This window comes from Phoenix dactylifera, chromosome 1, assembly GCF_051530095.1.
Source record: "Phoenix dactylifera cultivar Ajwa chromosome 1, Ajwa_hap1_PhDact_Kaust_v1.1, whole genome shotgun sequence".
Lineage (NCBI taxonomy): Eukaryota > Viridiplantae > Streptophyta > Magnoliopsida > Arecales > Arecaceae > Phoenix > Phoenix dactylifera.
In genome coordinates, this window is record NC_143190.1 from 654,529 (window position 1) to 678,068 (window position 23,540).

The window sequence follows — 23,540 nt, forward strand, 5'->3', positions numbered from 1 at the left end:
AACTCAATGAAAACAAATAGACTACTCCAAACAAGACAAGGATGAGAGTGATGCTGTAGGAAATATGAAAAAGAAAATAAAAGGTACACAAATTTAGGTAACCTTCTTTTTCCCACTCCTCTCAATTTCTTTTGATATCATAAACAGTTATGCCAATGTATAGAGTGCTTATTTTCCTGTACCTCAATGCCCAAGCAGTCCAGGTGGAAAGTTGAAGGGCAACCATCACAACAGATCAAGTCACCACCATCTCCACAGATGCCACAGGTATCATCATTTGGATCATCATCATTAATATCTACATTGTAGTATCCCTGCCTTTCAGATTCATCCTGTTTTTCCCATGCATTTAGTTGACACTGCAACAGTGAAAGTCCGGAGTCCTCCACATATACATTTTGGTATGGTTGATGCAGTTTGCTACCAGCATGAAGCTCAAACTTCGATACAGTAAGAATTTTACTACAGCAACTGCAACGAATGCCCTCTCTAGTGATCCATCCCTGCAGCTTTGCTCGTGTTTTCTTCTTGTTCATGTACTTCACTTTTCCATTTTCAGGCACCACTCCCAAATCTATCATCCATGAGAGAACCGTCCGTTTCCAGGCATATGGAACATAATCATCAATCTCAACCTCTGCGTCTTGGTTAGCACCACGAGCCAACAGAGCACACCCTCTCTGTTTATTTCTTCCTGTTTGAAGATGTTTATGAGCTGTGGAGACACCGATGCATGAAGTGCAGTTTGACTTTTTTCTCCCTTTAATTCCTGCAATTTTATCTTGTAAAGGTCTATTGAGGTCACTCATCTTAGATGTTTCCTTTGTCTTTCTGTTTCTGCTGTCTCCAAGCCTGTTTTCAGATTCTTCAAGCCTCGGCTTATGTCCTCTCTTGTTCACCACCTTCCTCCTCAGCATGCTCAGTTCCTTCACTGTTATGGCAGGAGACTGAAAACTTGTCCCTTCAAAGTTGGGATTGCTCGCAGAATGCAAATTAGATGACTTTTCAATTAAATCCTTGCACTCATCATCACATGCACAATTTAATTGATCCTGAAACACCTCATAAGCCTTTGTAATTGACCAATATCCAGTCCCTTGGGGAGATACATAAACGGCATCTTCATATTTTCTATTTCTTCTGGGCCTTAGGTCGATCCTCCAACCAGCATTCAAAAGCATCTTCCTTATCTGATCTCTAATCTTCTGCTTAGCAGTATTACGACCCACACTTGCTTCACTGATACTCTGCTTGGTTGGAAGAGGGGTCTTTAAACTAGAGCTACTCTCCCCTTTAACCACATGGTCTGTCTTGCTATTTGACCCATCCAAATTCTCTGATTCTCCTTGCAGAGATACAATTTTTCGCTCGGACTTTGGCTTATGGAGTTTGTTTTTCTCATATGAAGGAATTTTTTCCTTGTTCAACTGAATTTTACCTATTGCATTGGTGGAAGTTGATTTGTCAAGAACTTTTTTTTCTCCAGAAGGGGAAGATTGCGTGGATATATCTGTAGAACTTGATTCTCTTTGTGGGGATAAAATTTGTTGCTCTGATTTAGGCTCACGAACTTTATCTTTCTCTGATGAAGAAACTTTTCCCTTGTGCAACTGCTTTTTGCTTGGCATATCTGTGGAACTTGATTTTTTCAGAACTTTTCTGTCTGCAGAAAGGGAAGATTGCATAGACATATCCAGTTTAGCAATGCTGGGAGAACCTAGAGACTTTGATCTTTCTTCACCACCCCTTTGGTTATGGACTTTCTCAAGCCCAGACACCTTCTTGTTACTTGGTAAAAACCTCAGAACACCTCCTTTGCCTTGAATCCTGACACCTTTCTGGAGCGAGATACCACCCACCAGTCTCTTGTCAGCGGCTGCAGTACCACTTTTATGTTTTGACGTCCGATGAGTTTGACAACCCAGACGTTCCTTCCACCTGATATTTTCGGCTTCTGACTTGCTAATCTTGCCCCTCTCAATAAGATTAGAGAGCATCTGTTTTTGTTTCATGTTATCGCACTCCATACCAGCAGGAACAGTTGGTTTAGAGCCTGGAGACCGACAAATGCAGATCTCTCCTCTTTCATTACCACGTTTCGAAGAATCAATTTTCAACTTTTTGTCACCCATTACCTCAATTTTATCTCTTCCACATTTCAAAGAATCCATTTTGATTTTTTGCAGCGGGATTTCAGCATCAGGTGCTTCTCTCCTCTTTCTCTTTAAAGCTAAATCGGTAATTCTTTTCTTACCAGCGACCACTTCTTCCCTTTGCTTCTCAGCATCGGACCTCATACCCTTCTTTCTATGTACGAAAATCTCGTCTTTCTGATTCATCCGCACCATATCTTTCTTCTTTCCAACACTGAAGCCGTCTACATTCTGATCACCTCCGTGATCAATCTTCCGGCGAGGACAGATCAGAAACTCATCCGACTCCGAATCACTTAGTATCAGCCTCCTCTTCTTCTTCTCCTTCCTGATAACCTTGGGTCCGCATGCAGCGTCCGAAGGCCCTCCCCCCTTCTTCCCAATGCCCCTCTCTTTCTCCTCGCAAGACATCCCAATTCAACTCAACCTAATCTCAATACGCAGATGAAAACAATCACTCGAAAACCAAATCCAAGCGAGAAAACCGATCGAAACGAGAAATCAAGAAGCCCGTACGGCCGCCTCCATCCATCCTGCCCCCAATCGATCAATCAATTCAAAACCAAAGGGAAAAAAAATATCGGAAGCAATAGAACAGATCAAAAAATCTAATAGAAGCCCGAAATCGAAACAAAAATCAAGAAGAAACAAATCGCCGTACCTCGAATTCCAGCAGATTTCGAGAGGATACAATAGATCCAAAACGAGGAAAGGGGAGAACAGAGAGAGGAAATCAAGACCCGGGAGGGGAGAGAGAGAGAGAGAGACGAGGAAACGGGGATTTGGGGGCTCTTTGGGGAGGTTTTAAACACTCGGTTTGGAACATTGAAGTTGGGCTTGGAGCCTCTCCTGCCTCCGGGCCGGGGCTGGGGTTTTTTTCGTGCATAAAAGTGTTTTGGCCCCTGGTGTCTCGCGTCTCTTCGGTTTCTTTCTTTCCCTCCAAGTTCCGCGCTTCGGCGTGGCCGGAGGATGGACCTGGAGCCCCCGTTTCACCAGCGGCTCCAACCAGAAATTTCTCAGGAAAAGTAACAAAAACAGTTGAAGGGACATGATGGATGGCTCTGATATCCCATGTCGACTATCTTGATGCTTTGGCAAAGATTTTCCCTTTTAATTTTACATATTCGACTGGAATTTTGAGTTTTTAAATCGCAATTCTAGCCATTAGTAACCTATCATTGATACAGTCTTTCTAAGCAAAAAATATATGACACGTAATTTTTGATTATTGAGACCTAGAGCCGGCAAGCAGACTGCGTTGGGTCAGATACTGATTGGATCAATATACATGAGATCAAAAATTTATTAACATGATTCCGATCTTTAACACCATTCCAATCCATCTATCAAAAAAATTAAAAATACAAATTCAAAAACCCGATTTTTTCGGTAAATAGGTAATCCAGCCCGGCCTGCAAAAGCCATTATTAAACCAATCATATCAAATTAAACTGATTTAACATATTAAATAGATTTTACTAAATTAAATAAATTTAGAACGGATTAAACAAGATGAATTAAATAAGCTAAATAAATTTTTAAAAAAATAAAAAAAATCATAAACAGATTAATCAAGTCTACCAATTATCAAACAAGTCAAAGTAGATTAAATGAGTCAAAGATCAACCCCAGAACCCAAACCGTTTTAATAAGTGGGTCTAAATAGATCGACTCATTTATGATCTTAACCTATTTATGTAAATCCAAACTTGCTCAAAATGGGTCAGTTGCAAGTCGGGTCATAAATTGTCATCCTGATTAAGACAAACAGTCTCTTCTGTATAAAGAACTAAGTTTTTTTAAATTTTTATCATTCAGTTGATCACCATATACTTAAGGATGATTATAGCTTTTAAATTTTTGTTATTAAGTGGCAAGTGTTTTAAAGAAAAACAGAAAGGAATGAATAAGTTCATCTAAGTAATATGTTATATAAAAAATTACAGCATCTCTTCGCGAGAAATACCATGGTGATCACCTTGGCAATAAGTCGGTTGTCCTCCCTCGATTCGAGAGTATACCTATTATAGCCAGCATCTTTGCATCTATGGCTATCTACATAATAATTTAGGTACCCCCCTTTAGATGAGATATTCGATCTTGTCTTTCTATTGTCTACATTCCTCGGTATCGTGGTTGTAGTTATCATAAAACTGGCAATACTTGTTTCGATTCCTTTCACTAGGGCTGCTTCTCATTTTTCTAAGCTAGTGCATGAAGTCCTTGATTTCCATCAAGATCTTTTGAGGAGGGCGTATCTCTCAGATCCCTACGGGATGTATCCTAATAGCTTATCAAGTCGCTTCTTGGCTTTCAACTCTAATTTTTGTTGAACCTCTGCTCATCTCATCCCTTGTGCTTCTTCTCAGTTCGATCTTTATTCACTTCCTTCTGAGCTACCATAGTCTCTTCAACATTAATATATTTTTCAACTCGAGCTAAGAGCTTGGACAGGTCTTTGGATAGCCTCTTTGTAAGAGAGAACCTGAAGTGCGAGTTCTTCAGATTGTTATCTATTGTACCCATAGCTACAGTCTGGCCTAGGTCACATATTTTTAAGTTTTTTATGTTGAAATGGTCAATATATTGCGGGGTGACTCTTTCAGTCTCTACTTAACAACCAATAGACTTGTCGAGGTTTTCTTGTGTCCTATGTTGCTAATGAAATGGTTGACGAACTACTGTAGCTGAGCTAGGTTGGAGGCTCGAGCACCATGACTGAGTTGCCCTTGTTAGAGTAGCAAGGAAAGATGGATACATGATCTCATCTAAAGTGCCGTGCAACAACATAAGAGCCTTAAAGCTTTTTAGATGGTCCACAGATCCGAGGTGCCATCATATTATTCTAGTTGCGACATCTTGAATTTTGGAGGTAGAGGTTCCTTCATGCTTTCTTTGATGAAGGGCAGCTTGGTGGTGAGCTCTAGCTCATCCAAGTTCTGTATTCCTTTCACCTTCATATTTCCATCATGGCTCTGATCTTTCTATCCATCTTTTCAATCTTCTTATCCAGGTTAGTCTCCCTCACCAAAGCCCTCTCATGCCCAAGGCTCGAGCTCACTTCTAAATAGGTTGGAGCTCGGTTGCCTTGATGAATCTCATCAGTGCTCTTTCAGTCTCTATGTTGGCTAGTCAGGTGGCTTCTACATGTTAGGTTGAGGATTGGTCTCTTTTAAGTAGTAGGTCCCATACATAGATTGTCAAGACCTGCACCTGCTGCACGAGCAGATACCTAGTAGGTGCGACTATTGGTGTTTATTGATTAGGTTGAGGATTTAGGCCGCACTATGAGCCATACGATTCAGGCTTGTCATCCGATTGAGCTTATCTATTGCCTTTTGTATTGTTTTCTCTTCTTGACTTCATCTTTTCATCATTTTCCTACAAACAACACTAATATGTTACCACTAAAATCCAATATGTTTGATGAAAGGACATTGACGGATTCATGCTCAAAGAGGAAGATCTGTCTGTGCCTATCGTCCTGCACACAGGAAGAGAGGAAGAGCTCAAAAGTCGTCGGAGTTGATTTGGCTGAGATTCCTCTGATGTTTAATTCAAATAGACCAAAATCGAGTGGAGAACTATCTCTAAGTTTTTTTTATCTGGATCAGCTCAGGAATACGAGTCTAACTGAAGTTGGTCCTGCTATGCCATATATCAACCTATGATTGGTTGATTGGTTGGTTTGATTTTGGCCACGTGATATACCATAGCAAAGGGTTGTGGTATTTTGCTTAGAAGGAAATAGGTATCTGATTGCAATCAAATTAGATAAACCTCATTTTATGCTAAATATACAAATGATTGCATTTGGTTACGGTCCTTACTCATTGGTGGTGAACTTACTCACGTGTCAAAGGGCATGATGATCATTTAATTGAAGTTAAGGTATAAGTTTTTCATTATTAAGAAACTATTCTGGTTTCGAGATCAATTTTAAAAATGGCTGTCTTCGCTTCTTGCAAAACAGTAAGTGATCAAAGGAAATATGGATAGATAAATAGGCAATGCATTCATAATATAGATAAATAGGCGCGGGAAAGGTTTCAACTTTACGGCAAAGTGGGAAGTGCGGCATCTCTGGGTAAGATGGAGACGTCAGCTAGTATGCTTTCAATGCTATTGGCCCACGCCACCGGTGGTGACCACATCGGGGTCCATTGCGTCCCTTCTCGTCCTTAACTGTAATTAATAACCGATCACCCTTAGCCTACTCCCCCTTAAGCTTTACATTGGGGCAATCGCCACGCGTCAACACCCCATTCGTCAAGGTTATGACCGTACGTCCCGTGGCCATCGCCTCGCACACCCGCTTCTTTTTCTTCTCTTTTGCCACCGGCGTATGCTTTTCCTTCCTTTCCCCTTTCTCCTCGAGGGCTAGGGTTAGGGTTAGGGTCTCTCCATCCCCTCCCCTTCCTGCCTCGCAGAGAGAAGATATCGAGATCGAGAGAGATCGAGAGATGGGTTCGGCGGCGGCCGCCATCTCGAGCTCTCTGGTGCAGGAGAGCTTCGAGGAGCTGGAGAGGCAGCGGGAGCTGATCACGAGCTGCACTCTTCTGTGGAAGGAGCTCTCCGACCACTTCTCCTCCATGGAGCGCGACCTCCAGCTCAGGTCCGAGTCTCTCCGAACCAAGCGCCAGTCCCTCGACCTCTCCACCCAGAGCTCCCTCGCCTCCCTCCACCGCCGCGAGCTCTCCATCGACGGCGCCGTCGACCTCGCCCTCGCCAAGGTCCAGGAGCGCTGCGACGCAGCTCTCCTCGCGCTCTCCTCCCCCGCTTCCCCCGTCGACAACAACAACGACACCAACGATCTCCCCGGCAAGCTCAGATCTTTCTGCACCAGGATGGACTCCGACGCCGTCTGGGACCTCGTCGTCTCCAAGCGGAAGGAGGTCGAGCTTCTCCGCTCTGAGCTCCCCCTGGCCCTCGCCGACTGCATCGATCCCGCCAAATTCGTCATGAACGCCATCTCCAAGGTCTTCCCCGTCGATCGCCGGCCACCGGCGGCGGCGGCGAAGTCCCCCAACGATCTCGGCTGGGCCTGCGTGCTGATCCTGGAATCCCTGGTCCCCGTCCTGGCGGATCCCGAGCTGGGGACGGCCCGCCCGCTGGTGACGCGCAGCGTGAGGGAACGGGCGAGGGAGATGGCCAACGCGTGGAAGGAGGGTTTGGAGCAGCGCGGGGGGATCGAGAGCGCCAAGCCGCCGGACGCGCATACGTTCCTCCAGCACGTGGTGACCTTCGGGATCGTGGAGAAGGAGGACAGGGAGTTCTACCGGAGGCTCGTGGCCAGTTTCGCATGGCGGAGGCAGATGCCCAAGCTCGCACTCTCCTTGGGTCTTGAGGATAGTATGGCTGGTATGCTTTCCTTTCTTTCCGTATTTTTCCCCCCGGCGACTTATTCCTGATTCAAAGATTTATCCCTTCAAAACAAAAAAGAAATTTCTCTGTCTATTGGTGCTGCTTCCCAGGGTTACGAGGATTAGCCGTTGAATCATATAATGGAATCGTTCTTCTTGTCTCGTTTGTAGATTGCGTGAGGATTATAGATTGCGCTTTGTGAAGGAAAAAAATGAAACACTTTTTTGACCCTACTAATGTTGTTAAAAAAAGTTATGGTTCTTATAAAATCTATGCCTCTTGCTCCAGGGAGGGATGCTGTGAATTGAGACTTAAGCTTAGTGATGTTTAAACTAGAGGTTCTCGTTAATATCTTCGCAGGACTCATCTGGCTGACTTAACAATAAGGAGTTTATGAATTGAAAAACTCCTTATTGGGGGGGGGGGGGGGGGGAGGGGGGTGTTAAGTCAGTCATCATTGGGATAATTTGGCTTAGAATTTGATGGGGAATAAAGTCTCTCTCAACAATCTTGATCTTATCGTCTTCATGCCCATCTTCTTTTATGAACACCTCTGATCGCATATGTGATGCAATAAGAAAGTCTGAACAGGAGAAATGTTGAAGAGGATGTTACATGTCTGGTATTGCATCTTCTTGCCTTCGAAAGCAAGGAGGAGCAAGGTTTCTCAACAATCTTCAGATTATTACACTTTATGCATATAAAGTAACTAAAAAATTAGTGTGAACAAGCATGTGGTGAGTGGTACAAGTTGGCTTGGCAGTCTTTGGTCACGGTACTCATGCCATACTCTAGGGCCTTTTGATCTTGTAGATTCCATTTAGCTTCTTTTGTGTCATATTCTGTTTTGGTAAGAACTGGTGGGGCCCGTGGATGTTTCAACAGCATACAAGTTCCTCCGCGTGTTTATTGACCATCTCAAGATTGTCTTTTGGTTGCGAATGTTATATCATGGATGCCTTTACGTTATCGTAGACAATATATTTGGGAACTTTTATATGATAATCTCAGGCATATATGACAGCAGCAGGATGCTTGAGCAGTATGTTTTGCATTTATAACATTTTGAAAATAATTTTGGCTCTTATGCTTGAGTGTGTGGTGGTAATGCCTATGGATGTATTATGCTGCTCTGTGTGTGCAGATTCGTTAGCTTCCAGTCTCTATTAATCATCAAATGCTTCAAAATTATCTCAGAAATTCAATTTGCCCAGAGTTTCCCAGTAAATTGCTATCTATTCTTCCAGTAAGAGTTTCCCATTAATACATGTTTTTATGAGGTTTTGCCCACTGCTGTTTAGATAAAATTAATGCTTGGGGGTTGTGCTGGGCTGTTCGGATATGGTGGCTTGGATACATTGTAATCTATTTGATAATCCCGTAATTATAACAAGCCTTGTCTCACTCAAGGTTACCATGCGGATCTGATCTTGCATCATATATTATGATTGTTGGACTAAGGGCCTGTATTGCCAGTGTTGCTGGCTTAGTTTCCTGATTCTGAGACTGCTAATGCTGATGGATGGAAGCATTTTTGAGCTTTTAAACATATTACTAGATTTTCAGTTTTGTATGAAAACATACGGTTCTAATTGCTTTATTCCTGTTACTACCATATATATTTGATAAAATGTGTAATCATTTGGTATGAGCTGCATTTTCTGTATCATTGGTCTTTACTATTAGAGTTCTTTTTGGTCTTGAATATTCAATTGAGTGGGTGGCAGTAAAACAAGATGTTTTGCAAAGATCAGTTCTTCTGCCTTTTCATTTTGGGAGAACATTGTTATGTTTGTTCAGATAATTAAGTTCAAAATTCATTGTGCTTTAATCTGCAGATATAATTGTGGAACTAATTAGTAAGGGTCAGCAGCTTGATGCAATAAATTTTTCCTATGAGGCTGGTCTTCAGGACAAGTTCCCTCCTGTACCATTACTGAAATCCTTTCTGAAAGATTCCAAGAAGGCTACATCTTCATGTTCAGAGGACCGCAACAACTCTGGCCAAGCTGTGGTATTATGTCTACTCATTTCTAGATTTGCTTTGTTGTGTATATTTAGAATTAAAGAATTCCCAATTAGATCTTCAGTCTCCTAGTTAGGTGTGCTTTTAAATGTTTTCCTATTGTGTTGAATTATTCTTTTCAGCTGCATAATTCATTTTTTTTCAGGTTGAGAGATTTTATTGCATATCTGACTTATCAAATGTTCCCATCATTTGGCTAGCAGTAGTCTAATCAGGACATTGGATTGCCGAATCTAGTTAAATGGTGCTTTATTCAGATTGCATGACTCATATATTGTTCTCCATAGTTGTACGAAGTTAGAGAACCTCATTTGTCTCTATTGCAGAACAATGGCAGCCGCAAGGAACAGTCAGCTCTTCGGTCGGTTATGAAATGCATCGAGGACCACAAACTTGAAGCTGAGTTCCCCTTGGAAGGTCTCCAGAAACGACTCGAAAATTTAGAGAAGGCTAAGGTGGAGAAGAAAAGGCCATCTGGAGGTGGTCCTGCCAACAAGCGCACACGAGCCAACAATGGGGGACCAATGCCTCCAGCCAAGGCTGGTCGTCTAACAAACAATGCTTATGTGTCTTCTTTTCCTGCTACGACGACATTTGTGCGATCACCATCAGCCCATGCTGCATATCCGGCTGCTGCCCCTCCCTATCCTTATGATAGGCCAGCAGGACATGGGGTCTATGGCAGCCGAAGCCCGCCAGCTATTAGGGACCCATACGCATATCCAACTGAGGAAGTAGCCGCTGCTGCTCTTGGTGCCTCTTACCCATCAGCTCCGATGAGTTATCCTGCCTATTGTGGTTACAACAATGGTTTGGCAGGTTACAGCAATGGATTAACGCCGGGGTATCAGCAGGCTTATTATCGGTAGGAATGGTGGCGGCAAGGCTTTGATTAGTATCTGGTCAATGATAATCACTAATTGTCTTGCTTGATGGCCTATTTTGTAGTGACTAACTACAAAGGTAGGGCTGTATGTGCTTATTAGATGGCTTGGTCTTTAGTTCTTGTTTAGGTCTCTTGTATCCTGTATTGCCTTAATGCATGTAAATGTTTATGGATGACAATCAGAGATGTTTAAATCCTTAATGACTGAACACTGGATGTATTAAGTTGTTAGAACTATTGCAGGACTGGCTCTGGTATCATATAATCAAATTTCAGTTTCATCTATAAATGATTATGGCCATCTAATTAAACAGTCTTTGCATACCATATTTGCCACCTCAGTGACCTAGCTTCTTGTTGCATTTTATACTTTCCGAGATTCCCATGGCTAACTTGGTATTTTCCCATGTGTGTCTCTTCATTAACATCTCTTTATATCATGTTTGTCTTTCAGGTGACAAGTCATGTGGCTGGTAGGTCATCTAGGAAAAATCCAGTTCATAGCTTGCTTCTCTCTTTATTCTTTGGTACAATCCAGTTATGTAGATCCTGAGAATTATGTTTTTAACTCTTTGCTTGAAAAAGCAAATATGACTTCGCTAATATTCTTCAGTGCGACTTATTTTTTGCACGGGGAAGTTGAAAATCAGTATTTTAGAATGCTTGCAAGCATGCTTTATATGTTTTCAGTGCCCTATCAAAAGGTGGAGAGTCACTTTTGTGCATGCCGATCAATCATTTGCTCAAGGCCATGTTCAGTTTTGTTTTGCCGTCTTCTGCCGCTTGTTTTCCATGATTGCTCATGTTCTTGTGATGGTGATTGTTGGGTCATTGGGATTATAACTGCAATATAATTTGCCAATGCCAACTGGACATTAGAAGAGATCTGTGATAGTGAATTGTTCTGTATTTTTTTTTTTTTTAAGAAAGACTTTGGTAGAAAGATGACACATGATAATGATATATATATATATATATATATATATATATATATATATATGTATGTATATATATATATATATGTATGTATGTATTTGTTGTTGGGAAAGGATGAGACATTTGAATAGGTACTCCCCATTGTTCATTGTGATTAACAATACATCAAAGCGAACATTTGGAGGCCTACTGCTTAAGGGAAAATTGTTTGAAGTCGTCTATGTACGTGACAGAAACCGTTCCATGAATGCAATATGGTGAATTCAGCATCTCTCAAGTTTAACTGGGATTGAGCAACCCTGAGTTACGAGATGTCATCATGTAGTTTAATTGGGATTGCTCATGCAGTAAGAAGGAAGAAGAAGCTGTCCGGATATTGTTACGCGATGTCATCATGTAGTTTTGATTGCGTCATATAGTTATAACAGTTGCAATAAATTGTAGCGAAGTGTATTGTAAAATCAAATAAGATCATCAAATTGGGTGCTTTCATGGCGCCTCCTCAGATGGAAGTGCAACCATCAATGCCTTTTCTAAATTAACTACCACCCAATATCATCAGTTGATCATGTCAAGCTTTGAATATTTATTCCACTTCTTTTGCGAACCCTACCGAATGCTTTCTAATACACTCATTCCAGGATCATTGATTCGGGCCATCTAAGCGTTTTGCGTCCTCCTTATCTTTCCTTTTAGTCCTTGGTTAGCGTTTCACAACTCCAACCTATTAACGTGTCCAATGGCTCTACCACTCATATCACGCATATTCGCACGTGTAACCTGACAAACAATCTCAGCTTGAGTGATGTGCTCCATGTCCTATGTTTTAATTACAATCTTCTTTTAGTTATCCAGCATGCAAGTGCTCTTGATTGCATTGCTTTTTTTCTTTCCCACCCAATATTTTATATTTTTCAGGACTTGACCTGGGAGCAGTTAAGTATAACTGATGAGGTCAGAAATGGGCTCTGCCAACAATCTAGTCGTACTCTTTATTTACTTGCAACAAAGATCAATCTCATAGAATTGCGGCACCAAAGACTTGCACATTCCTCAGTTTTTTCGAACTTCAAGTATTTTGTCTTCCTTTTCTGATATTTCAGTTCGTTATGACTTATTTTGTGTCCTATGTGTTAACTAGCAAAACATTCCAAAGCTTCTTTTTCACTTTAGTTCAAATAAATATGATACTCCTTTTGGTTTGTTATGTTGTCATATTTGGAGAAAGTGTGGTAGTCCCACCCAAATTTCTTTGTATAGTTGATAACTATTCTCACTAGGCTAATATTTTTGATGAAACATAAATCAGATATCTTTTCTTATCTCAAATATTTTTTGAAAATGTTTTAGACTCAGTTATAATGTCAACTGAAAATTATTTGATCTGATAGTGGAGCAGAGCTCTTGTCAAGTAATACCCAAGTATTGTTTCCAGAGTATCGCACCTTGCACCAAAGTACATGCATCCATACACCTTAATAGAATGAGAGACCGGAACATAAATGTAGACACCTTCTCAAGGTTGCTTGGGCCTTATGATTCCAAGCTCATTTATTTACTAATTTTTGGTATGACTATACTATCATTTTAGCGTATCTTATAAATAAGTTACTTACACTTGACTTATGTGGCAAAACTCCTCATGAATTACTCATGAACTCTACATCTTCTTAAGATCATTTGCATATTTTTAGATGCTTATGTTGTACTAAGAACACCAATACTTCTCTCACCAATTTTGACTCCCCATCATCGATATGTCTCCATTGGTTGCCCTTAAGGACACTAAGGATATGGAGTCTATGATTTGGAAACACCTGAAATTTTTACAAGCCCTGATGTAATTTTCATAAAAATGATTTTCGTTTTGCCATAATACCTAACAAGGACTATGAAAATCATAACCTCGTGCCTTTATTCCATTGCCAATAATGGCATCTTTGACATACACATTACACTTCAAGTAACATTGTTCAAGAATAGCCTTTTACTACATCTCCATCTCCTCTAAAAGATACTTCCTTATACTAGATATTGATGAACGATCATTGGAACTAACGGTACAATTTGTTCAACCAATTGCAGCCACCAACCCTCTCCTCCTACATGTCACTCCACGTATCCCACCAAGAAACCATCTTATCTGAAAGTATGTTTGTACCTTCATTGTTCATAGCCCTTCTCCTGAATCAACTGATTTGTCATTGCAATGTTCAAGTGCTCCTCTAGTTGATAAGCCGTATCCCGAATCTCAATATATTTCTGATTCCAAATATTCTTTATCCCATTGTAGTTCTTTTCACTAATATTACTATGATGTCAAACCTAGTATTTATATTGATGGCATCAAGAACAAACATTGGAGAGATGATGTGGCTGCTGAGCTACATGCTCTTAAACTAGATGACACCTAAAACATTGTGCCATTTCCACCCGGCCCAAGTGATGCAAACAGGTATATAAATTCAAAAAACAAGATGATGACATCATTTACAGATACAAGGCTCGTCTCGTGGCCAAAGCGTTCATACAATTCAAAGGCCTTGTTTGTCATGAGAAATTTGCACTTAATGCCAAATTATTTATGATCCACTACCTTCTTTCTATGCTTCTAGAAAGATATGGCAACTTACCACTAACTCAATGCAAACAATGCCTTCATCCATGGACATATCCATGGAAAAGTCTCTATGAAATTCCCTCTTGGGCTTGAAGGTAAAGGGGAGACACATTCCCATAAGCTACAAAAGTTACCTTGTAGTCTTAAGCAGGCTTCTCATAATTGGTTTGAGAGGCTTGCTCAAGCTATTCACCAAGCTAGATTTTTCCTATCATATGCTGATTACTCCCCTCTTTACCTCAAATAAGGGTGGCATGCTCACAATAGTCTTTTTTACATGCATGACATCATTAATTGTTCTAGGGAATAATGCCTCTACCATTTCTTCCCTTAGGCTTTTCTACATTCTTAATTTCACATCAAGAATCCTGGCTCATTCAAGTTTTTCCTAGGCATTGATATTGCTCAATCTTATAATTGCATTCTGCTTACTATGTGTCCATATCAATGGAACGGGTGACTAATTATTTCGATGAATCACTTCTTCGGACAGAAGAAGATTCTGTAAACACTTACTCGAAATATCACTTATACTTATCTTATCTTTTCTTAGGACCGATCCGCTCGCTATACACTATAATTATTGCTATAACTGCTTTACTTTAAGAAATAAATTAATTTTATATTAAGAAATAATTAGTTTTTTTTATAATCATAGTTTATAATTTTAAATTATCATTATTTTTTACCAAATTAATAATCGGACCAGATAATTGAAAGATAGTTAAAGTGAAAGGAAAGAATCTGCTCTTAGGAATCATTAAATTGTGTAAATGATTGTCCTGATGTCTCATGGAAATTTGTCTTACTCATATAAAGTACACTCTTTCTTTTTGATACTTGGTTTCTTGGTTCCAAACCAACAACATTTCTAATTGAGCAGCACTACCTCTTAGCCATCGACACCAGATAGTTATTTTGTGATCCTGGTCTATATCGTTGACATGTTGGATGGCTGATCTATCTTACTATTATTTGCAATGCACCAGTCTCGTGTTTCACATCTTGTTGTCGCTAATTAGGTTCTATAATACTTCAAGGCTCTACTGTTTGAAGCAATCTTACTACCTTCAAATTTCAATTAACAACTTTTTGCCTATATAGATTCAGATTGGACTAGGTGTTTCATGACTAGGCATTCAACAACTGGTTATATTAGTTTTCTTGGCAACAGTCACATCTCATAGTGTACTAAGAAAAACCAAACATTGCGTCTTGCTCTTTTGACAAAGCAAAGTAGCTTTCCATGGCTAACGCCACATAAGAAATTGTATGGTTATGATGCTTGCTATTAGAACTTAGATTGGTCACCCACAGCTGAAACAACTCCATTTTGACAACCAGGCAACCTTACGCATCGTAGCCAACAAAGTATATCCTGAGAGGACCAAATATATCGAGTTGCATTAGATTGCCATGTTACTCGAGAGAAATCACCAACTGGTATCATCACGACTTCCTTCGCTCCATTTTAGCATCAACTCACAGATATCTTAACTAAGGTGTTCAATTTCACATGATAATATGCAAGCTAGGTGTTCCTACTTTGCACAAGCTGGCTTGAGAGGGAATATTAGGCGACATGTTGAGCATATACTTTCTTATCTCTTCAGTCATTGAGATTCATTTCCATAGTTGTATGATTTTTACAATTATGGGATTCCTTTTTCACTACCTTATTATCATCCTAGTCAAGCACATTCGCTCTTATCACTCCAAAACCATTAGGATCCATGCCCATATTTATGCATTGTACAATCATGGATAATCATTAGGATCTATTTCTATATTATGCTCTCTACAAATATGGACAATTACTAGGATTTGATTCTATATTTGTGCACTCTACAACAATGGATAATCATTAGAATCCATGTCCATATTATTGTGCTCTCTATAAAAGCGGACAATCATTAGGATACATTCCATATTTATGCTCTTTGCATTTATCAGATCCTTTATTGCTGACTTCCTTTCATGGATTTGTTTCTTAGTTACCCTAGAAATTACAAGAATTTGTATCATATGAGATAATATATATATCCAAGGAATAAGGTACACAAGATCATCATTCTTCCCAACCAATTTTCTCATCTCCCTCCTGTGGAGCTCTGGTTTATGTCCTCTCCTCTCTCTCTTATCGATATCAACTGCTATATTGTGTCAGTTCGTTGCCAAAGAAGCTGCCTTCAATCTAGAGTTTGATTTTTCTGCTGGTTTAGGTTCGTTCAAGCATGTTTTCAATATTAGTTCTCAAAAGCTTTTATTTGGTCTACATCTACCTGTATCTTTTCTTTTTTTCTGTGCTAATCCAAGCCAAACCCTGCTCCATTAGTTTTGTCATAGCCTATGAGAAATAAGGTAAAGCTAAAGTTTGATTTGGAGAAGAGCTGGCTGCTCATTTCACTGGCTTGATGGGACATTCAAAAATGGTGTGGCACAAAGAGCTGGCCGATGGAGTCCATCCAGCCCCACCTATCACCGGCTTCCACATCGTCCAGGTAAACCTAGTGGTGGTTTTAGGGGAGAGGCTTAAGCATGGCATAAAAATATTCTACATTCCCATCACTAATTCAATGGTTTGCCCATCATCATGTGGTGTAGTGATAAATTTGCTTGCTGCAACTTGCATGGCCATGAGGCTCAGAGTTCGATCCCAAGTGCTCATTACAAGGCAGAGGTAATGCTTTCCTCCTCTTACATTACATCATCTCTTCTTCTTAATTTATTGCAGTATATATTCTCTCTACTTTGGCTGGAGAAAATAAAAAACACATAGATGGTATAGGATGACGATCTTTAAAAATATGTTCTTCTGATAGCAGGTCTGGAGACGCTTATCGTTCTCTTCTCAGTCCAATGCCAAGACACTCCCCAGATGGCAAATGGAGAAACCTATGGGGGAGCAACATGGACCTGGAATTCTTGGTACTCCTCCTCTCTCCCATCTCATAGGCTCATTCATTACTTAGCTTCTTATTATAATGGTTTTAAGAATCAGCAATGGCAATAATATGTTGCTGATGGCATTAGGTTGGAGGGCAAAGGTGGTAGCCTTGTCTCTGGACGTACATTTCTTTCCTATGCAAAGGGTTCCAAAGAGATCAGAACCTTCAACCATACCAGGGAGGATGCAACTTCGCATGGAACCAATCTAGGAGAGCACCTGCACTACAACCATTTTCCCGACACCGAACTGTGAACCTAAACAACCTTCAGAAGAAGTAACAAAGCTTGTAGATCGGTAGAATACCGATCCATACCAGGGAGGACACAACTTCGCATGGAACCAATCTAGGAGAGCACCTGCACTACAAGTCTACAACCATTTTCCCGACATCGAACTGTGAACCAGAACAACCTTCAGAAGAAGTAACAAAGCTTGTAGATCGGTAGAATACCGATCTCTCATTGGGACTCAATATGTATTCTTACATCGAAATATATGTGGATATGTTATCCTATACAATTGGAATCTGTGTTCCTATTTCAAATGTGTGGATTTATTTTCTTATAATTTACTATACTTTTTCCATGTCTAATTGCATTCTAGACATCTCAACAATGAAACACCTCTCCAGTCTTTTACAAAATATTCAGCTGCTCCATTAAATCCTTGATCCTGTTGGATAAAATCCCTCTGAGACAATCATCTATTATTGTGCCCCTTCTCATGGATCCTAAAGCACACTAAGGGCTCGTTTGGTTCGCAGGAAAAGGAGGGGGGAAAGTGTGGTCAACGGAAAGGTAATAAAATGCCTCTTGTTTGGTTGGAGTTTTCAAAGGAGAGAGATGGGAAAGTTGTATTCCCATGGGAATATGATTCCCACATTTTATGGGAAAGTCTTTCCCATGAGAAACATGGGAAAGTTACTTTCCCATGAGGTGGGAATCACTCCTTTTTTATTTTTTTTCCAAAAAGACCCTTCAGCATTAAAAAAGCATTAAAGAGGCATTAAAGACCTAATTTTTATTAAGGGCATAATAGGAATTATACATAACTTTCCTAGGAAAGTGGATGGTCAACCAAACATAAGCACTTTGGAAATTTGTCACTTTCCCATGGTTAACCAAACATGCCAAAAGTACTTTCCTAGGTATCCTTTTCCTAGGAATTTGATTCCCAGGAACCATATTCCTAGGAGGGAAAATACTTCCCGCGAACCAAACGAGCCCTAAGATAAGTGAGGGAGGCTTTGCTAGTGGGACTGGGAGAGAGAATCAGTGCAAGGCCACTACCTTAATAGAGGACAAACTTTATGAAGCCAATGTATACCCTCTATAGCCTCACAGAGACGATGCCCAAGCGCATCTATTGTTGTGAATATATTTCGAGCACTTAGAAATATCCAATCTTCTCCGAGGCAAACTCTCCGACTGCTTGAATAATTTCTCTAAAATACTCATGAACTCTTTTCTAACTCTAAATTTGACATATCATATATTCCTTATTCTATTTAATAATCACGAAGTGAAAAAATCAAATATTAATCCATATAATGTTTACAAAAATATGCAAATAACTTTTAGGCATTTCTTATTCTTTTTTTTTTTATTCCAACTTTTCTAGCCATAAAGAGCTGGTGGCGACCCCAAACACACCCCAGATCCCAGTTGAGGCCCTCTCTAGAGGTGTTGACATTATCATACCATCTCCATCGAAGTAGGTTTTTTATGTTTGCAGATGGATAACTAGGTTTGCTGGTCATTGCACGACTTTGATTGCTGGTCTACCTCATCGAGCATTGATCAATCAATAAGTTCGGTCTGTCAAGAGACAGGTTTCAGCCGTCCCTCAGTAACAGGACTTCCCAACTTCAGACTTTGTTCTTTGCTGAAATATTCATTTTCTTTTCTTTTAGATTTAACGTTCAGTGATAATATCCAAATCTACGACGAGGGATAGGTAAATGCATTATTTATCTATATTTTAGAGATCAGGGTTAGTTCGCTTGCTGTGTATCTAGAAAAAAGAGATTCATTCTTTTTGGGCACCTTAACTACATGCATTAAATTGAATGCAATATAGCTGATCTTATTGCTTCATTATTCTCGGTTATTTTCAAACTTCATAGTAGTCTGAAGAACCTTATCAGGTTTACGAACTATAGTCCATAATAGAGTAATTAACTTACCTCTTTATATAATGATTTTATAAATATGGAAACAATGGAGACTGGGAAAGATTGGTTTCCACATCATAATACAATGTGTTCGCAGCCTAAGCTGTAGTGCTACATTCTTCACATTCATTTTGTGCTCAACAATGATTTCCAAACTGTAAAAAATCTCTACTGCTTGACCAAGTGTATGTCTTTTGATTTCCTGAAAACATTTTGAGATATGACGAGCTAGAAATTGGCAATTAAGGTTTATGAAATTGAAGAAGCCTAAGAAACAAGAACATGGAAAACGATGGGGCAGTGCATGATATCCAGCAGCATGTAGAACAATACTGCAATATTGTCACCTGCATGCCATCAAACATGAGGAAACTGCTCTAACGTGGCTTATTGTCCCATCTCAGGATGATCAAAGTAACTGCATGCCTCAGATTTCTTTTAGAAAACCTATGTCTAAAATGGTTGTTCACTTGAAGGGTCAAGAACAAGGAATCAACATCAGAACACAAGCTCTCCATAGAAAGTGGGCAGTGGTTTTCAACCAAATACTGTTTCTCTCGAAAAAGAATGTCTTTCATAAATCTACATAAAGGAGGGTGATCAAAGATTGCCCTATTACGATCTCGAGGTCACATGTCCAAAATACAGAAACAGCCTCACCGGACATGGAGGCTGCGTACATCTGACCCTTCCCGGACCCCACAATAGTGGGAGGGGGTCTTGTTCATTGGGCTGTCCTGTTTATATACATTTACATAAAGAGTTTCAATTATCTTCCTAAGAAATAGGAGTTTATCTGTCTCACATAAATGAAATCAGGCCATTTGTACTGCATAGCCTCCATTCATCTTCACCCTTGATGGTAGTCTATCCAATGTTCCTTTTTATATTATCATTTTGTTCAGAATCATAATGTTTCTTGAATGAAACAGCAATATTGCAATTAGATATAACATTCATAGCACAAGTTTAAGACTGTTTCTTTCCATGCAAATGTGGTTTACCCTTCACTCTTTCATAAGGTCAAGCACCTGTACTCTCTAGTTTTTTGATAATTTGTTGGCTTGCAAAAGAATATAAGACTTAATGTCCATGGCATGCACTTGAAAAAGAAGAAATTTTTTTTGTTTCCTCATGTTTTTCCCTATAGAATCCCAGCAAAAGCAGCACCAGTTGCATGCTAGAATCTTTTAGATGTTAATAGTAAAATTATTTCTAATTTGGTTAACAGCCATATTTTTTTTTTTTTTTTTTTTGGGGGGGGGGGGGGGGGGGGATTTCTCTTATGTTTTCAACACCTTAATGAATCCAGATGATCATCAGTAATCACCCTTGCACAAAGATAAGGAGGAAAATCAAAGAGAAGAATACAGGAGCTTAGGTAGGTTAATATTATAGATGAGATAAAGAGGACTGCTCAGCTTAATTCAGTCCTCTGTTCACAATGGTTGTCCAGCCACCAATATGGAAAAATAGTAGGAAAATGCACCCCCAACAACTGGCTTCTCAGATGCATGTTGTGTTAGGCCTGATTGACTTTGATTACAGTTCTGTAAATTAATTTGGCAGTGACTCAACCAATAATATCCTGCATATCTTGTGGATCTTCTTTAGCATCCTAGCTTTTATTGCATCTCATGGAATCTTCACAATTTTCTAAATCTAGGTACCCCAACAGAAAAAGAAAAAAATGACGAATCCTAGATCTAACCTGATAAATATTGTCTTCAAATAACCATGTGAAAAGGGATCTACTGAGAACATTTGGCAGATGAAACTAAGATTGACAAGAGAGTTTGGAGGTCACATGGTGTGATGAGCCTTCCACATCCAAAAACAAAGACCAACGTTAATACATTTGGTCCGGTCCTGAAACACAAGATTGTTTACCATGCATGTTAAAGGTAGACCTTGGGACATGCAATACAAGTTGGTTTATTCGAGGAACACTAAATGGTAGGCTCTGATCCCACTTATCAAGATCATACAAGGAAGATGTCATAAAAAGGTTTCCTATTCTAATTCACATTCTTCAGTATTTATTTATTAAAGAGTGAATGTGGAGGCATTATTATTAAAGATGGGTGTACCTAGAAAAATGGGCTAAGAGTGGGACTCTCATACAACACCCAAATCTAATATTTCAAAAAGGAAACCGAAGCGACAGAATAGGAGAAGTCTATCGGGAAATGAAGTGAGCAGATACGATTTTTCTTGTATCATAGTACTTGCCAACAAATGGCTCAAAGCCTCACAAACATAATATGCCGTACCAGCCCAAATCGGGCAGTATGAGGCGTATTGTACTATACCGATTTGGTATCGGTATTTGGTATGGATGGCTTACTAATACTTGGTATGCCAAAAAAATTTGTATCGTATAGTATTGCACCAACACTGTGCTAGTGTGGCACCGGTACCGAGATGGTAAACCTTGCTCACAAGCTTCATGAAACAAACAATTGAAAGGACTTGGAACTATAATACTAGGGAATCGATTGAAACAAGGGCCATCTTGTGCTAACTCCAACAGATTTTTGTACTTCAATAGAACTGGACCACCAATAGACTATCTTAAATAAGCTTGTCCTTGATCTATCATCATATTTTTCCTTCAAGTAGATTGAAATGCTAATTCCCAGTAGTGTCCTTTCTGAATACCTCCATTTCATCTATCATAGCCTTCTCCTTTTACAATCAGGAGTGGGAAGTGCTTTACAACTGATAACAGAATAGACATATGAAAATGCAAGCCATCAAATATGGAAAGAGAAATGATAAGCAAACACAAATAGCAGAGCAATTCCTAGTTTTATTGTTTTGTTTTTTATTGCAGAATCTTGTTGTTTCTCACTTTCAAAATTGGACGTGTTTTAGTTCTGCTGAAGTAGTTAAGATTTATTTTTCCATGCGGCCAGCATTTTTAAACATTGTTGTGGCGACAAGATGAATGTGAATTATTTGAGATCATAAAACCTTCAGTCTGTGTGTAGGTTGTAGACTTCATGATTTCACCATAAAATGATGCACAATTGACATAAACACTGCACAACAATGAATCTACAGCCTTCTGCGCTCGCTTACACTTGTATACTTAAAAATTGAAATGTACACGAACCACGACTCTAATAGTAAGCACACCATCTGTTTCTTCATCTTTCAATGTCCAAATCTAGCACACATATAGCCACCATGTTTCTTCCATATAGTGTAATTTTCGAACAAATATACTTCATCAAAAACAAAAAAAAAGAGAACAAGTTGCAATCAAGATAAACTCACTTCATATATCTTTGAAAGTATATCTGGGAAAAAACTTTGTGAACATTCAATTATTTCACTAAGATTGGAGTCCTGTTTCATCACATTCCATATCCACTGTTCATACATACTGTCTTAAGACAAGATAAACAACCTAGCTTCCAAATACAAATCTACAAGCACAGCACATATATTTGCTAATTAACTTCACTAATTAACCTTCAACTTGGAAGAGCACCAAAATTCTATCCAATTACAGCCCTAATTAGCACAAATTAAGTAGAACAGATAGGTCAAGAAAAGAAACTAGCTCCGAAGAATAGAATAGAATAGAATAGAAGAGAGAGGGGCTCACTGGTTGGAGCAGGGTCAGTCGTTGGCGGTGGCGAGCTGGAGGGAGAGGAGCTCGTCCTCGGGGATGGTGCGGATGTGGCAGTCGGAGCGGGGGTAGGAGGCGCAGAGGAGGGCGTAGCCGCGCTCTACCACGTCGTCGCTCAGCATCCCCTCGCTCTGGTCCACCTCGCCGGCCAGCAGCCGCGCGGGGCACGTCATGCACACGCCCAGCTTGCAGTCGTGCGGCACCGACAACCCCTCCTCCAGCGCCCGCCCCAGGATCGTCTCCTCCGGCCCCACCTCGATCGTCCTCGCCGTTCCCTCGTGCTCGATCGTCACCTTGTACGTTGCCGCCGCCGCCGCCCGACGGCGGAGGGGGAGGGCTTGGTGGTTCTTCTGGTGGCGTGGGCTGGGTTGGAGGAGGAAGGGCTTGGTGGTGGAGGAGAAGTTGAGGAGGCTCGTCGCCGTGGCCATTCCTTTTTTTTTTTGCCCTTTTTTCTCCTCCTGGTCTTGCTAAATAGCCTTTTTCTAAGAACTCGGAAGGGCCGGAGAGAGCTGGGATTGGGCTTGTTTCTGGCCTGTGGAAGGAGGGATTGCGTTGGAGTGATCTTTTTTTTTTTGCCACCTTCTTCCTCTTTCTCGTTTTGGGGTTTTGGGGGAGTGGATGGTGTTTGTGGCCTGCGAAGGATAAGGTGGGGCCGAGTGGAAGGTGTTCGGATCCATTGGATCCTGCAAGAACTGAAATTATAATGACCGAGTTTTTTAACCTATTAATTATATTAATATTTTTTTATCCAGATATAAAAGTTTAGATTTGGTTAGGATGTAAATCAAATTT

General features: G+C 40.2%; 3 protein-coding genes across 7 annotated transcripts in view; 1 reads left to right on the forward strand and 2 right to left on the reverse strand.

Moving 5' to 3' along the window:
- The window catches only part of LOC103712121 (uncharacterized), a 31,230-nt gene extending 28,059 nt beyond the window's left edge, over window positions 1–3,171 (reverse strand). For 3 of the 4 annotated variants that reach the window (XM_008798541.6, XM_088715801.2, XM_008798540.6), the window contains exons 1-2: window positions 2,815–3,156; window positions 183–2,686 (exon numbers count right to left, since the gene is read on the reverse strand). In XM_008798541.6, coding sequence (XP_008796763.4) covers window positions 183–2,564 — 2,382 coding nt within the window. In that variant the 5' untranslated portion in view covers window positions 2,565–2,686; window positions 2,815–3,156. Of the gene's footprint in view, window positions 1–182; window positions 2,687–2,814 lie in introns of all 4 variants that reach the window. The other variant, XM_008798539.6, reaches the window with a different exon arrangement.
- A 377-nt stretch (window positions 3,172–3,548) lies between these two features.
- On the reverse strand, window positions 3,549–23,436 carry FDC1 (2Fe-2S ferredoxin-like superfamily protein). 2 transcript variants are annotated; one of them, XM_088715859.2, is made up of 2 exons: window positions 22,725–23,436; window positions 3,549–3,565 (listed from the first exon to the last, which is right to left on the reverse strand). In XM_088715859.2, the coding sequence occupies exon 1, from the start codon at window positions 23,174–23,176 to the stop codon at window positions 22,739–22,741; it is 438 nt and encodes a 145-aa protein (XP_088571985.2). In that variant the 5' UTR covers window positions 23,177–23,436; the 3' UTR covers window positions 3,549–3,565; window positions 22,725–22,738. The 2 variants fall into 2 exon arrangements, with proteins under 2 accessions (XP_088571985.2, XP_008796768.4); XM_008798546.6 differs by lacking the exon at window positions 3,549–3,565 and adding an exon at window positions 22,415–22,630 and having other exon boundaries at window positions 22,725–23,435.
- Window positions 6,369–10,718, forward strand: LOC103712122 (FRIGIDA-like protein 4a). The gene is made up of 3 exons (XM_008798545.6): window positions 6,369–7,514; window positions 9,356–9,531; window positions 9,870–10,718. Exons 1-3 carry the CDS (start codon window positions 6,431–6,433, stop codon window positions 10,410–10,412), a joined length of 1,803 nt encoding a protein of 600 aa, XP_008796767.4. The 5' UTR covers window positions 6,369–6,430; the 3' UTR covers window positions 10,413–10,718.
- Window positions 23,437–23,540: the final 104 nt, after the last annotated feature.